Source organism: Colius striatus, chromosome 4 (assembly GCF_028858725.1).
Source record: "Colius striatus isolate bColStr4 chromosome 4, bColStr4.1.hap1, whole genome shotgun sequence".
In the NCBI taxonomy this organism is placed as follows: Eukaryota; Metazoa; Chordata; class Aves; order Coliiformes; family Coliidae; genus Colius; species Colius striatus.
This window is the reverse complement of record NC_084762.1, coordinates 23060031-23075040: the sequence shown is the minus strand read 5'-3', so window position 1 is coordinate 23075040 and position 15010 is coordinate 23060031. Positions and strand designations below refer to the sequence as shown.

Genomic DNA, 15010 nt, shown 5'->3' with positions numbered 1-15010 from the left:
CTGTACAGAATTGTGTCTTGTAGATATGTACATACATGGTATTGGTCTCCCCACCCTTAAGAGATCCAAACTCAGATGCCTTCAAATCCCAAATATTGCAATCTGGTTTGAAAATAAGTTTTATATTATAATTCTTGTTTGTCTCCAGTTTTTTTTTTTTTTTAACTCCCCTTTCTTATCCCAACATATAAGTGTGTGTGACAGTGAGGGTGGCCAACTCCACAATTTTTGAAGTGACTGCAAATAAAGCCTTTTCATGTTGCAAAAAATCTCACACCCACCTCTACTAACTCCTTCCCAGCAATTAATTCTGCCAGAATGTTCTCCCCACATAGATTTGTGTTCATCCTTCAATCTTATCACTGCTTCTTCTGAGAGTTTTTTACCCTCTCTCTCCCAGAATAGTGGGCGCAGTTGTAACTTTCCACTTTTCCTCATCTGTTCCTTCTGCCCCACCAAGCACTTTAGAGGAAGAACGAATGAAAGCCAAAGAGCTTTTCTTACTTCCAGCCAGCTGAGAGGAACAGTGGGCAGGGAAGCTCAGGCCTCATCCTTGCTTCAAACCTGAAGAATCTAAGAAGTGCAAATGCGTGGACAAGGCTTCCTAACTATGTGTACTACTGGTTTCTCTGTTTTGAATTGATGAACCTCTTCTTCTAGATAAAAATGTGGACAGTCATGGAGAAAGAAGATAGCATTAGGCATTAGAGGGACAGTTTCAGCCTATCAAATCCTAGCTAATCTGCCTTCTTTTCCACTCAGCTGATGGTTAGCCCTCTGTTCTATGTCTCTCATTTACAACCACTTATGGTAGCCCCACTTTTTCACCTTTTGTAGTACTGTAGTACTCCCAAGTCCCTCTTGCTGCCTGCATTACTCCAGTCATCAGGAGCCACCTTTGGGACATTTAGGCCCAGTAGAATCCATGGAGTACTTGGGGAGCCCTGCATACCCTGGAAGATAAAGGATATTGCAAAACAAAAGAAGCTGGAGAGTGGGTCAGAGAGCGCAGAGATGGATTTGTCCTGAGGGACACTGGGTGCAGCAGTGGGCTGGGGAAGCAGAACTGCCTGTGTGTGCTTACAAAATTGGTAAGCTGCTGTGCGTGGTGAACAGAGATCTTTAGTTTGTTTCAAGTACTAGCTTTGTCAGGAATAACTAAGTCCCTCCATGCAAGGAAAGCTGTGGACAATGTATGTTACAGAGCTTCCTAACCCGAATGCCTGTTTTTGACGAAAATTGAGGTGTGTTATTTAAAATGGAGATTCAGTCTCGGGGAAAGCTACCTAGCAAAAAGAGACCTGCCAAGCCCTCTGCCCGTTGGAGTAATTTCAAAGTGATTTTCGGACCCATCTCCCTCATGCGCCGGGAGGTGCTGCGCCGCAACCCCGAGGGCATGACCCGCTGCCTCTCCTCGGGGCACCGGGCAGGGCCGCTGTCGCCGTCGGCAGAGACAACCGCCGGAACATCAGACCCCTCCGGGAGTGGCGACCTCCCGGCCGCGGTAGGTGGCCGTGCTCCTGAGGTATCTCTCCGCGCCGAGGAAGAGGGTCACAGGTCTGCGACCAGGGTCTACCGTCCAAGGCGCTTTGGCCCTTGCTCCGGGCCGGCCGGCCGCTCCCCAGCGAGGAGGAGCGAACCTCCCGCCCTCACCTCCGGGGGAGCCGGTCAAGGCATGTGCGTGCGGGGTGGTGCCTTCCGGAGGCGCAGCAATTCCCGGTCTGGCGACGCGAGGCGAGGCGGCGGCTTCTCGTCGCACCGTGCCGCTACCGCCGCCGCCGCGGCTGCTGCGCTCCGCCTCCCGTGCGGGAGCGCGCCCTGCTCCACTCCCTGGCTGCCTCCTGCGGCGGCGGCGCTGAGGGAGTTGTACGGTCTCTGCCCAGTGTGGCAAGAAGCGATGATGATGAGGAGACGCCGGTACCTGCTGGAGCGCGCTGAGCAGGAGGGCGGCGGCGGCTGCGGGGCGAGCGGCGAGCAGTCCCGCTCCCGGGACTGGCTCTATGAGTCCTACTACTGCATGAGCCAGCAGCACCCGCTCATCGTCTTCCTGCTCCTCATCGTGATGGGCGCCTGCGTGTCTTTTCTCGCCGTCTTCTTCGCCTCCGGGCTGGTAAGAGACGCCCTCGCGGTCTGGGACCGCCCGGCCGGCATCTCCGCATCCGGCACCCTCTACCGAGCCGAGCCGCGCAGCCGGGCGGAGAGGGACGGGACGGGGAGGGGAGCGAGAGCCCTTGCTGCTGCTCCTGCGGAGGAAAGTTGGTGGCAGGGAACGGCGGGGTTGCGGCGGGCAGCGGCTGCGAGGACCCCGGACCCCCCTCCCAAAAACTTTGCTGCCTGACGGTTTAAGGCGATGGTGGAACAGCGGCAGCGCGGCTGATGGGGCGAAGACTGAGTCAACAAGCGCATCGACTTTAATTTACTTAATTCATTGGCTCAGCTCCCTTCCATCTGGCAGCTTAACTGTATTGGCCTTTTAGTGGCAGGGTTTAAAATGCAGTCTGTACACGTATCTGAAGTAACATTCTTTATGGCAAGTAAGCTGGGGCCGTTCCCTCCTTCTGTCGTGTGTCCCCGCATTATACCATTTTCTAGCGTTTGACCCATTTTCTCAAGAAAGCTTCTGGAGCAGCATAGCCTTCGTTTTTAAGGGAGGTGAAGTTTAATCGATCGAATAGCTTTTCTGCATGTCCAGTGCGGAGCTTCCAGTTTTGGAGAGGAAAAATATGTCACAGCGGCAAATGAGAGTCGGTAATCAGTTTATCGCACTCAGAAATCGGCGACGTTTTGCCCTTGGGTTTGAACGCGAAGGAAGGGCTGCAGAGGGCAGTAAAATTCTTGCTCTTTACACAGGCAGTTTGTGGTTTTGTTTACTTCTGAAGTAAAGAATAGGGATTTGAGGGGTCTCAGACTTTATTTTTATAAAAATCTTCCAAGGTCTTCTGGACAACTTAATGTTTATTGAATAGAGCTAGTGATCTCTAAGAGTAAGGGTAAGTAGGTTAGTATAATCTATTGGATTGTCTTCTAGAGGCACTGTACATACCAGCGTTTGCTTAAACACACAGAGAATTCTGCTTTCTTGCTTGTTATGACCAATCTTTTGTCTTAAAAACTGCAGGAACTGCTTGCAGGATTAGCTAAACTTAGAGTTAATTGGTGATTTATTTCATTTTTTTTGGTATTGTATTAATTGGCTTTTGAGTTTTAAGTTTGAAGTGCCATTCTTACTAAATATGCAACAGTTGTAAAAGAGCTAATGTGAGGTACTAGTAATGGTGATGCCTCATAATTCAGTTGTTTCATACCTAAGTATTTCAATTTTTGAGCTCTGTGTAGAAAATACAGGTTCAACACTTTATCTCATCCTAGTATGATCCAGTGCTTGACCATCAGGTCTGAAGGGGCCAATGATGGAAATGGAAGTCCATCAGATACAAAGGCTGAGGCATAGTTAGGTATGGAAATGTACACAATACTCACCCATAGTCAAGGAAACAGAACTTGGGCTTGACCAGTGTTTAGCACTCAATTTCATACCTTTTGGTCATGGTATGATGCAGAGCTTATTTACAAGTTGTACGTGCTTATTTTTGTAATTCCTTTTCTTGAGGTAAATCATTCATGATAACTACAGTGGCATAACACAGGGCCCAGATCAAAGGACTGCTGAAAGTTATGGAAAAAAAGCTATAAGCTGGACAAATCTTGCCAGGCGTTACTGCTTCAGAAAGAGTGAATTTTATAGTCCAGTCTGCATTTTGAATTCCAGACATACTGGAAGAGGGAAAAAAATGCTTAAAAAAATGTTTTTCCTGAGCCTTTGTGTTCCTGTGGCTAACAACTGGACGGGTGAGTGGAGAGAGAGGTGGGGTTCATCCTTAAAGTTTCCAGTCAACAGATGAAAGTAACTTCAGGCATAGAGAAAGCTTGCCTATACAGATTTCCAGCCACAGGATGTTGGACAGAATCCTTTGGAGCCCTGCCCAGGGTTTCACCTAAAAGCATTTTATTACAGTCTAGCTCTAGTTGTCTTTATGATTTAAGGATTCCTGAAGGTTTAGATCTATTCATCTGAATAAATAGCTGTGGAATCTTAAGTAATTTTTTTTTCTTGTGACTGATGATATAAAAGGGGCATACACTTAGGAGTGTCTGAGCCACAAGACTTAGTTGCCATCTGGGCCTGAACAATGACAAACATTTTCTGTGATAATAATTATGTTTAGCCAGTAATTGCAAAACCTTAGGAAAAACTTGAAAGGTAATTACACAATGACAGTAGTGAGTTTTCAATATTAAAACTGGTTTTCCTGTTGCCTCGTTATGCCAAAATGTTAAATCCATGGAATATTCTTGCAAAATATATTTTTAAAAGACAGAAAGAAGCCTAAACTTTTTCTTCATTAAACAGACTTTAAGAATCATAGAATGGTAGGGTTGGAAGGAACCTTTAGAGATCATCTAGTCCAAGCCCCCTGCAGAAGCAGGGTCACCTAGATCAGGTCGCATAAGAACATGTCCAGGTGGGTCTTGAAGACCTGCAAGGAAGGAGACTCCACAACCCCTCTGGGCAGCCTCTTCCACTGCTCCATCATCGTCATAGTGAAATAGTTTTTTCTTACATTTAAGTGGAACTTTTTGTGTTCCAGCTTTATCCCATTACCCCTTGTCCTGTTGCTAGATTCAGTAGAAAAAAGGGATGTCCCAACCTCCTGACACCCACCCTTTAGATATTTATAAATGTTAATAAGATCTCCCCTCAATCTTCTCTTCTCCAGACTAAACAGCCCCAGTTCCCGCAGCCTTTGTTCATATGAAAGATGTTCTAGTCCCCTGATGATCTTGGTGGCCCTGCGCTAGACTTCCCCGTCCCTCTTGCGCTGAGGAGCCCTGAACTGGACACAGGACTCCAGATGAGGCCTCACCAGGGCGGAGTAGAGGGGAAGAAGAACCTCCCTTGACCTGCTGGCTATACTCTTCCTGATACATCCCAGGATGCCATTGGCCTTCTTGGCCACGAGGGCACATTGCTGGCTCATATTTAGCTTATTATCAATCAGGACTCCCAGGTCTCTCTCTGCAAAGCTGTTCTTCAGCAGTTTGACCCCTAAGTCTGCACTGGTACCTGGGGTTGTTCCTTCCCAGCTGCAGGACTCTGCACTTGTCCTTGTTGAACCTCATGGGGTTCCTCTCTGCCCAATTCCCAAGCCAGTCGAGATCCCGCTGAATGGCAGCACAGCCTTCTGGTGAATGTGGACAGCCTTCAGGTGAAAATGAACACTGTTTCCTTATATGCTGAAAGTCATGTTCTCCTTGGTATAAATTTTGTGATTTTTACCTTTAAGCAAGTTTGATCTTAACATTTTTCTTAATTACAGCCAGATTTTTATGTTTTTATGTCAGGAGTAAAGTGGTGAGGAAAAGCCACCTTTTAGCTTTGATTTGGAAGTGACAGCCAAAATGCTTAACTGTCACTGTTAAATGGCTCAAAGAACTGAATGAATATTTCAGTATTTCTGACTCCTACCAGTCTATATGGGTACAAGGAAGGCCATAATTTCACTTTTAGTGTGTGCTACAGTGCAAGTAGTCTGAAAAACATGTCTTTGAGTCCTGTGAAGTAATGTATTATCCATAATGTTTAACTGATGTAGCTCTTTCAACAATTACATATATTTAACTGCAAAGCATACATTTTTCATAAATGTTTTACTCAATTCATCTTCATGTATGCACATTTTAGAATGTTGCATAAATAGTAGTTCTATTTATTGGAACGTTTCTTTAAGGTTATTTTTATAAAAAGAGAAGGTAGGATTTTGACATCTGAAAAATGCTAGACTAAGTTATTAAGCCACATTTTTAGAGAGAAATTCAGAACCAAAAATGTAGAATAAAGCATGCAAGACAGATATGTTGATTGCTACATTTACATTAAAGATAATGTAAATGATGCGAGTAAGTGCTAATTAACTCTGGAGCCTGAAATAATTAGTTTGATCAAAACACAAACTTCTGCTCACTTTTCTGTGTTTTGTCTCAACCCTCTTCTGAAGGGAACATTTCAGGCAGCATAATGTAATTAATTGTTGTTCCTCTCTGGGACGTGGTTTATCTTCTGAGGCTGCCAACTAGTGTCATCAGGTAGGACAATTTTATAAGTGCATGAGCTGGCTGTTTTAGCCACTGGTAACTTTACTGGGCCATCTTGTTTTTCATAGGATGTTTTGAAGTAGAGCTATTTTTTTGTAGTCGCCAACCTGAAAGAAGATTGAGATGTTTCCATGTTCCCTGACTCCCTGTGGGCCCTCTGAACTGCAACTTACTAAATAAATGGTTGTATGCAGTGACAGATTTTGTGATGTGTGGTTAACAAGAAGAGAGGATACAAATCAATGGAAAATAAGAGAGAAAAATGCTAATATGGCAAATGAGGATGTATAAGAGAATATAGTGCATACTTATGTATATAAATATACAAGCATACACATCCTCATTCTGCTAACTATGTTTTTGTCAGGATTAGGTGTCTGTCCTCCATCCCAGGGCATACAATACAGTAGAAATGGTCACAGGCTTGTGGGGTTCCCTGACTGCATATTTGCATGCAGGCAGCTAAAAGCGGAGGTTGTTCCCTGGTGGTCTGACCTTTAAAAACTCAAAGAGCTTATATCAAGGGAGAGTTGTATTCACTCCAGGCAGAGAAGAGAAACCTTAAAAATTACTCCATGTTGAACACAGTGTGTTCAACAAAAAAAACCCTAACTATTTTTCTCTAACTGCTCTTTTTGATACCTGCATCATCTGTTTACTTAGAAGTCCTTTAGCAGACTGCTAACTTCTGATTAATTTAAAGAAGAATGTGCTGTTTATTTTAAAACTCTTACATTCAAGCTCTTTTCTTGGCCTACATTATTGAGTCTTTGTATTAATCCTGTTACATTTTATGATCTTTTTTACTATTCCCTTTCATTTTTTAAAAATAGTTTTTAGAAGCTTCCCTGCTTGACTACTTATGCATTCTGGTTGTGTTTTGCTCTTTTTGAAGTCGTTTTGGGAATCGATTAGCTTTTGGTCTGTGTCTCTGAGTTTTATAGTGTCTTCAGGCCACCTACAAAATTTTAATTTGTAGGCCTCAAGTTCCCTGTTCAAGCTTTGTCACTGTTATGAAGCAGCTCCTCAACAGTATTATTTTATGAACCAGATTCTTTCCGCTTCTTGGGATCGGATTGAGTGTTTTCTCTTTCTTTGTATGGATGGTTTTTTTGCTTTGCGTTTCAACTGTGCATGAGACATAGCCAGTGGTCTTGGCTTCCATCTACTGTTGCAATCCTTACCCAGTCTAGCTAGAAGTTGATGAAATTTTCTTCATTCCAAAACTTTTTTATCTCTGTGTTTCATAGAATGTCAAATAATTTCCATTCTAGTTAAATAAGTCCTCTAGGTCATTTATTTTGATAAGCCTAGTTCAGTCTAGTTTTTTTGCTCATATGCTACTTGTTGATTCTTAATATAAGACTTTCTTCAGCCTTTGCTGAAGTGTATGACTTTCAGTCTTTTCTGATTTTTCCTTTTTTTTTTTTTTTTTTTTAAATCTGCATGTTCTGGCTGTTCTTTGTCATTTCTTTCTTGCCAGAGTTTAATCCACTTCTGTCCTGTTCTTTAGTTGGGAATTACAGATCTCCATGAAATTACTCTTTATTTTAAACCGCATATTATTTTTCTATAAGTTCTTCAGTTTTAATGTCTTTCTATGATCTTTGAAGTGACTGCAAACTCTTTTCTGGTTTAGATTAAGCTCAGCTACCTTCTAGAGGCTCCCTCCCTTTTCCAAAAATTTCCCTGTTTATTTGAGTTCTCTTTTAAACCAATTTTTGTAGCTACTTATTGAACTTTTGGTTGTCTACCTTTTTACAAGCATTTCTGGAAATGTTACTATAATTCTCTTTTTGCGCTAGCAACCACTTTTTCCTCCAGAACTTTTCTTTTAACCTTCCTTATGTTGCTGTTATTCATACAGCAGCCATGGCTTTTGACTCTTCCTCAGCACCTCTAAGGAGCCTTTCCAACACAGTGAAGAATGTTTATATGTAGTTGGACTCACTAGAAAGAATTCCCTGGCAAAGAGTGCTTGACACTGTAGTCAAGAACATAGGTGGTCAGAAGGGTGTTCACAATACTTAGATGTTTAGTCACCGTATTACCACTCTTAGTCCTATATGCTATCTAGGACAGACTAAAGAACAGTTCCTGCTGATCTCAGCAGAATTATTGCACTGTTGTGAGATGCCACACTTCTTGTACCATGGGGGATTTTACAGTGCACATTGTTCATGACTCTCAAGTTTGAAGAGAAGCTCCAGGTGACCAGAATGTCATCTGAAGGATTTGAATGAAGTGTTACTGCTTTAGTAATAGTATCATAATATTAAAAAAAAACCAAAACAAAATAGTCTAGAATCAGGCCATGAATGCAGAACAGCTTCTTGCTGGTTATATATGACTGTGCATCAGCTTGGCAGTTGTAATACCATTCAGAATTACCTGATACATGTGATGTGCAAATTGCAGACTAGCAAGGAGTCAGTTATCACCATGTGCTAACAGCAAGTGTAGACTGCACATCAGACTACCTAATAAGAGAACTAGATTTCTCAGGACAACAGCCATCATGAAATAGCTGGATTTGAGCTTGATGCTGTGATCATTGATCTACCAAGCCAATCAGGGAATGCTGAATCAGAGGGGAAAAGTCACAGGGATGCACAGGGTCTTAATCAAAAAGAAAAAAAAAACTTCATTGAAACTTAATTTTCTACTAGTGTCCCTGAACGTTTTGAACAAAACTCAATGAAAGCTTAACACGCCCCGCCTCCTGCCTCCCTAGAGAAAATTTCTAATCGGGCAGCTAAGCAAGAGAAACAATCAGAGCTTTGTGTTATGAAAGATAAATGATAGACGAGAAAGGAAAAGATTGTGGAACCAGATAATACCAAGTGGGCTTGGAAACAGCATCTGGTCTTAAAGACACTGCCATTTCTGAAGTGAAGATGAACTAATAGTAATGGAATTGATGGAAAAGAAATCAGAGATGGTGGGATGGGTGGATTGTTATCTTAAATGATGAAGTTCTAGATGAAGGCTCTACAGCTGTTTGTCCAGGAGGAGGGCATGGCACCTCCAAATGAGATAGAGATTTTTCCAGCTGTCTAGCAAATGGCACACAGGGAAGTCTGCTATAAGCAAATTTATTAAAATATCAAACCATGGGATAAGAGTCACAAATAGCCAGAAGACTTTTGCAGCTTTTTGGCTTCGTAGAGAACTATTTCTTGAGGTGTTAGGGTACTAGAAGGTAAAGGGGCCCAAGATAGTTGGTCTGTATGCAAGGATCACTTTTTTTTTCCAAGCTCAGGATTAGAGCATCCCAGCATGTAGGAAATCAAGAAAGGGAGCCAGGTTAAACATACATGGTTAAACGTGCATGGTTAAACAGGGAACTGTTGGGCAAACTCAAGTGGAAGAAGAGAGTCTATAGATCATAGAATGAAGGGATAGCCACTTGAGTTGAATAAAAGACTGCCCTCAGAAGATGTAGGGAGGCAATTAGGAAAGCTAAAACCTTTTTTGAATTATACATTGCAAGGGAGGTCAAGGACAAGAAGGGCTTTATCAAATACATTGCAGACAAAACTAACACTAGAGGCAGTGTAGGTCCACTATGGAATACTGGTGACAGAGGATACAGGGAAGGCACAGTTAATGGATTGAACTGGTTAACTGGTTGAAGGGAAGAAGGCAGAGATTTGTGATCAATGGGGCAGGGTCTAGTTGGATGCCTGTATCTAGTGGAGTCCCTCAGGGGTCAGTGCTGAGACCAGTACTGTTAAATATATTCATTAATGACCTTGCTGAGGGAACAGAGGGCACCTTCATCAAGTGGCATCCTGGGGTGTATTAGAAGGGATATGAGCAGTAGGTCGAGAGAGGTTCTCCTCCACCTCTACTGTGCCCTCATGAGACCATATCTGGAATATTGTGTCCAGTTCTGGACCTCTCAGTTCAAGAAGGACAGGGAGCTGCTGGAGAGAGTTCAGTGCAGGCCACAAAGATGATGAAAGGCTGAGGGAGCTGGGGCTCCTTAGCTTGGAGGAGACTGAGAGATGACCTCATTAATGTTAACAAATATGTAAAGGGTGGATGTCAGGAGGATGGAGCCAGGCTGTTCTCAGTGATGTCCAATGATAGGACAAGGGGCAATGGGTACAAGCTGGAACATAAGAGGTTCCAAAGAAGCATAAAGAAAAACTTCACTGTGAGGGTGAGAGAGCACTGGAATGGGCTACCCAGATGGGTTGTGGAGTCTCCTTCTTTGGAGACATTCAAAAGCCACCTGGATGAGTTCCTGTGTGACCTACTCTAGGAAGTCCTTCTGTAGCAGGTGATTTGGACTAGATGATCTTTTGATCATCTTCAAAACCTTAAGATTCTGTGATTCTGTGTTTCTCTGAATTTAAATGCTGCCCACTTTTATGAAGGGAAGGATGATGATATGGCTTCTTAAAAACATTTGAATTCTTTCAAGTCCTGGAAAAGTCTTTAGAGCAAAGATAGGTGTTTTTTGCTGTACATTCTTTCAGTCACTCTGGTTAAAGGAAGTAGAGAAATCAGTAAATTAGTAATCCTTGAGCCCAGTTTTCAAAGTAGATGTATGAAATCACACATAGTTTTCATGACTAAAGAACATTACTAATTTAGTTTTATATTTACATTTAGAAAGTGTTTCATTGATCTTAGCAAAAAGTGATATTAGTAGGAATTTAATATAGTAAATGGTTTGAGTGAATTCAAAGCCTGTGGTATTTCAGATCCCAGCAGGAGTATATAGACTGCAGTGAAACTCTGGTGGATGAAAAGAAGAAAGGAAACAACATCAAAAGAATGACAGACCATGCTAAAAAATTTGTGCTAAGCCTGGCATTTTTAAATGCTTGTTTGTTCATTTTTATAGAGTACTTTGTCAAGCTGTATGATTTTATATACAGTGGTCTACTCCACCAGGAAGCTTTACTGTTTAAAATTGAACTGAAGGCATGGCATTATCTGGAAAAATGAAAGAAGAGGATGTAGAATGAGAAGGTCACAGACTTTAGAAAGACGAGTAAACATGATTCTTCAGAATTTAGTGGTGGTAATACTAGTACTTCTGAAAAATTTATGGGAGTTTGGAAAATCTCTAACAGTAGATTTTTTAATTTCTTCAATAATGAAAAGACAGCAAGATAGAAAATAGTTAGGAAGACAGAGCTGTTTGGCAAGATCCACGTATTGCAAGCTTAGCCATTATGTTCAAAAGTGTCATGGTGATATTTTAATTCCATTACCTCTAGTGTATTTTAATTTCTGAGACTGGTGACATTAAAAAAGAAGGAAAGCTTTTTCCCCACTTTCTTGGGAAACAGTTAGGAAAATAGACGAGTTAGCTGTCAGGATTTATCTTTGCATTCAATAACCTGCTAAACACACTGTAGTGGTTTTGTCTGGGCCAGGTTTTTTGGTAGTTGAGGGGCTAAAGGGGTGGCTTCTTTAAACAAAAAGAGTTGCAGAAGCTTCCTGTGTAGCTCACAGGGTTAGGGCCAGTCAATTTTTGAGGTAACGCTTCTGTGAATAACATATATGAGAAGGAGAAGAAGTTGTTGTTCTGTGGCAAAACTGCAGCAGCAACAGGGAGAGATAATGTGAAAACATCTCCGCAGACACCAAGGTCAGTGGAGAAGGAAGGAGGAGGAGGTTGCTTAGACACTGAAAAGGCTCCCCTGTGATATGTGGTGGGGACTATGGTGAAGCAGGTTGGCCCCCTGCAGTCCCTGAAGGACCACCGGGAAGCAGAGACCCACTTGCAGCCCGTGGAGGAGCCCACGCCGGAGCGGGTGGATGCCTGAAGGAGGCTGTGACTCCATAAGAAGTTCATCCTGCAGCAGGTTCCTGGCAGGACCTGGGAGCCTGTGGGAGAGAGGAGCCCCTGCCTGAGCAGGTTTGCTGTCAGGACTTGTGATCCCACGGAGGGACTCAGGCTGGAGCAGTCGGTCCCTGAAGGACTCTTCTCCTGGTGGATGACCCACACTGGGGCAGTGTGTGAGGAGCTGCCTCCATGGGAGTCCCCATGCTGGAGCAGCTCATGAGGAGCTGCAGCCCATGGGAAGGACCCACGCTGGAGAAGTTTGTGAGGGACTGTCTCTCATGGGGAGGGACCCCACACTGTAGCAGTGGGAAGTGTGAGGAGGCCTCCTCCTGAGAAGAAGCAGCGGCAAAGTCCATCTGTAGCAAACTGACTGCAACCCCCATCCTGTGCACTGTGGGGGAGAAGGAAGGGGAGTCCTGGGAAGAGAAGGGGTGGGGGGAGGTGTTTTTAAGACGATTTTATTTCTCATCTCCCTGTTCTTATTGTTTCCTTAATAAATGAAACCTTTTTCTCCCCCAGTTGAATCTGTTTTGCCCGTGATGCTAATTGCTGAGCAATCTCTCCATCCTTATCTCAACTCACAAACTGTTCATTATATTTCTCTCCTGTCCAGTTTAGGAGGGGGAGTGATTTTATGATTGGGTGAACATAGGGCTAAACCACCACACACATTGATATTTGAAAATACAGGTCAAGAAGCTACAAGTTTTAATTTTCTTGCTCTCAAAGTAACAATTTTGTAAACATTTAGTTCCTCTGAAATAATAGGAAAATATTATTAAAAGTAGTTTCCAGAATAAACCCATCTCACATGGACTGTTTTTGTGGACCTGGTATTAATATGTATTTTACAGGCAGTATTCTGAAAAATCCCCTGTACACATTAAGGCTTTCTGGAAAAAGATTCAAATAGTAACAACAATTGTTTTCTCATAATTTTTAATTGGCTAATGTGTATACTGTTCTGTCTTTAAATTTCAGTTTCACACAGTGTACGATGAGATTGCAAGCAGCTTGCAACATCCAAAGCAAGTTGTTTTATAGTCAATTCAGAGACGTGATGTCCCACTGCAGTCAGGGAGGTTGCACTCAGCTACCTGTGATGAGGAGTTGACACGCTGTGGTCTATTTTTTTTTCCTACATATGTTCATAACAGGACAAAATGCAAAATTGGCAATAGCCAACTAGAGAAGGGAATAAAGCAGAAATAAAATTTCAGATTTAATGATCAAAATGGGCCAACTAAGTGTTGAGATCAGTGTATACTTAAAATAAGGAAATTAACTGATTAGCTGTTAATTTGGAAAGAACATTTTGATTGATTGATCTAATAATGGAATGCATATAGAAATATGTAGCTGTGTGACCATATATAAGACTCTAAAGTGAAATTTCAATATTGTTGATTTATTACGAAGCAAGACTGTCCTAGAAAGCACAATATTTTTATTTATTTACTGAAATGGATAAGTGTGCTGTTAAAGTACATGTGGATTTTTTCACTGATACATTTGTAACATGTAAATTATCACTGAAACACCAAGTTGCCATCATTTAAATCCATGATTTTCCCAAGTCTTGGCTCTTCCTTCAGGACCTTGCAGATTCCTTTGGTGCTGCGGCCGTGACTGCATGACAGATGGTGTGCTTAAGTGTTGTCCTGTAGCCAGTAAAGGAATTAATCCCTCTGACCTTGTAACAAGAGTTTTGCAATACCACCAGGAAGCAAAGAAGTTAAAGGTCAAAGATCAATGCTTTTGGTGTTACCTGGACTGAGTGGTTGTGATGTTACTAAGTCAATTCACTGAAACAAATTTCAGGCATGGGAACGATCAAAAATCACAAAATTTAGAAACATAAATCATTAGCCCTTACTACTACTAGTTAGGTTTTATATTTTGTCTCTTACTGTGCAAGATTGCACATATCTTACTTTCTACAGCTCTGTACTCATGCAGACACCTACCTCAGTGTATAACTTCAAGCCCATAAATTTGTTTTTGGCACAGCTACCTGAGTACTTGAAAGCTTTAATATGTGTATTTAATATTTGGAAGATTAGTGCTTACATTTTAAAGTTAGCACCATCACTTAAAGTTTTTCAACTTTTTGGTTTATATCCCAATCTTCAGTGCTGCAGTAACAATTGCAGAGTAGGGCACATGAAAGATAATGTCAGGTGTGGACTTTCATTGTGGTGTTCCTCTTGATTTTAACCTGCCAGGGTGGTGGCTGCTGCTGGGATAGAGGCTGTATGGCAGTGTCAACCAATGGCGCTGTGCTGAGAGGTAGCCTAGTGTGCACCTCTTGGCTCCTGCTGAAATGCGGAGGTGGATGGCCAAGGTTTGGTAATGGCTGTGTGTGTATGAGTGGCTCCTGCCATTGGATGGCCTGGGGCTGCTAGTGGTGCTGGCTTGGCATCAGGGACACTAATGTGTGGGTGTTGTAGTGTGCAGTACACGGATAGTCAGGGCCCCAAGACAGACAGGGGAGTTTGGAGGGAGGAGGGGGAAGGGACTCTACAGCAAGGATGATTACAGATTTTGGGTTGGAAAATGTATACATTTCTGAATTTACTTGTGAGTTTTTAGTTTTTCTCTAACTGTAACAAGTCTTAACCACGTAAGAAAGAAAAGCACCACATCAAAAAGCCTGTAAGAAGATGTTAAGTTGAAATCCCACCAATAAACAAGATTTATCAGGGCAGGAAGGAAGCAACTACAAAACAAGGGAAAAATAAATGTTATTTCTCTGTGCTTAGATATCTTATAAATCATACAGGTACTTTCAAATTGTTCCCAAGATTTCACCAGCATGAAAAATGAACATGAGGGTTTTTTGCATGAAGTTGCATGGTTGCAACAGTAGCATTTGGGGTCTATTTTTGCAATCCTTGCTGCTATAAATGAAGCTATTAGAACTCATAGCAACTGCAAGAATGAGTAAAGATCGTATGACTAGACTTTGATGTAGTGCCACTGTACTTCAACTGGAGATACTTTGGAACACATACAGAAATCTGAAATAAAATATTTATTCTTTTTTAA

At 42.3% G+C, this 15010-nt stretch overlaps 1 protein-coding gene across 3 annotated transcripts in view; it reads left to right on the top strand.

Moving 5' to 3' along the window:
* The first annotated feature begins 1805 nt into the window (after window positions 1–1805).
* The window catches only part of ADCY2 (adenylate cyclase 2), a 200122-nt gene continuing 186917 nt past the window's right edge, over window positions 1806–15010 (top strand). For all 3 annotated transcript variants that reach the window (XM_061995306.1, XM_061995307.1, XM_061995308.1), the window contains exon 1: window positions 1806–2110. In XM_061995306.1, coding sequence (XP_061851290.1) covers window positions 1898–2110 — 213 coding nt within the window. In that variant the 5' untranslated portion in view covers window positions 1806–1897. The remainder of the gene's footprint in view (window positions 2111–15010) is intronic.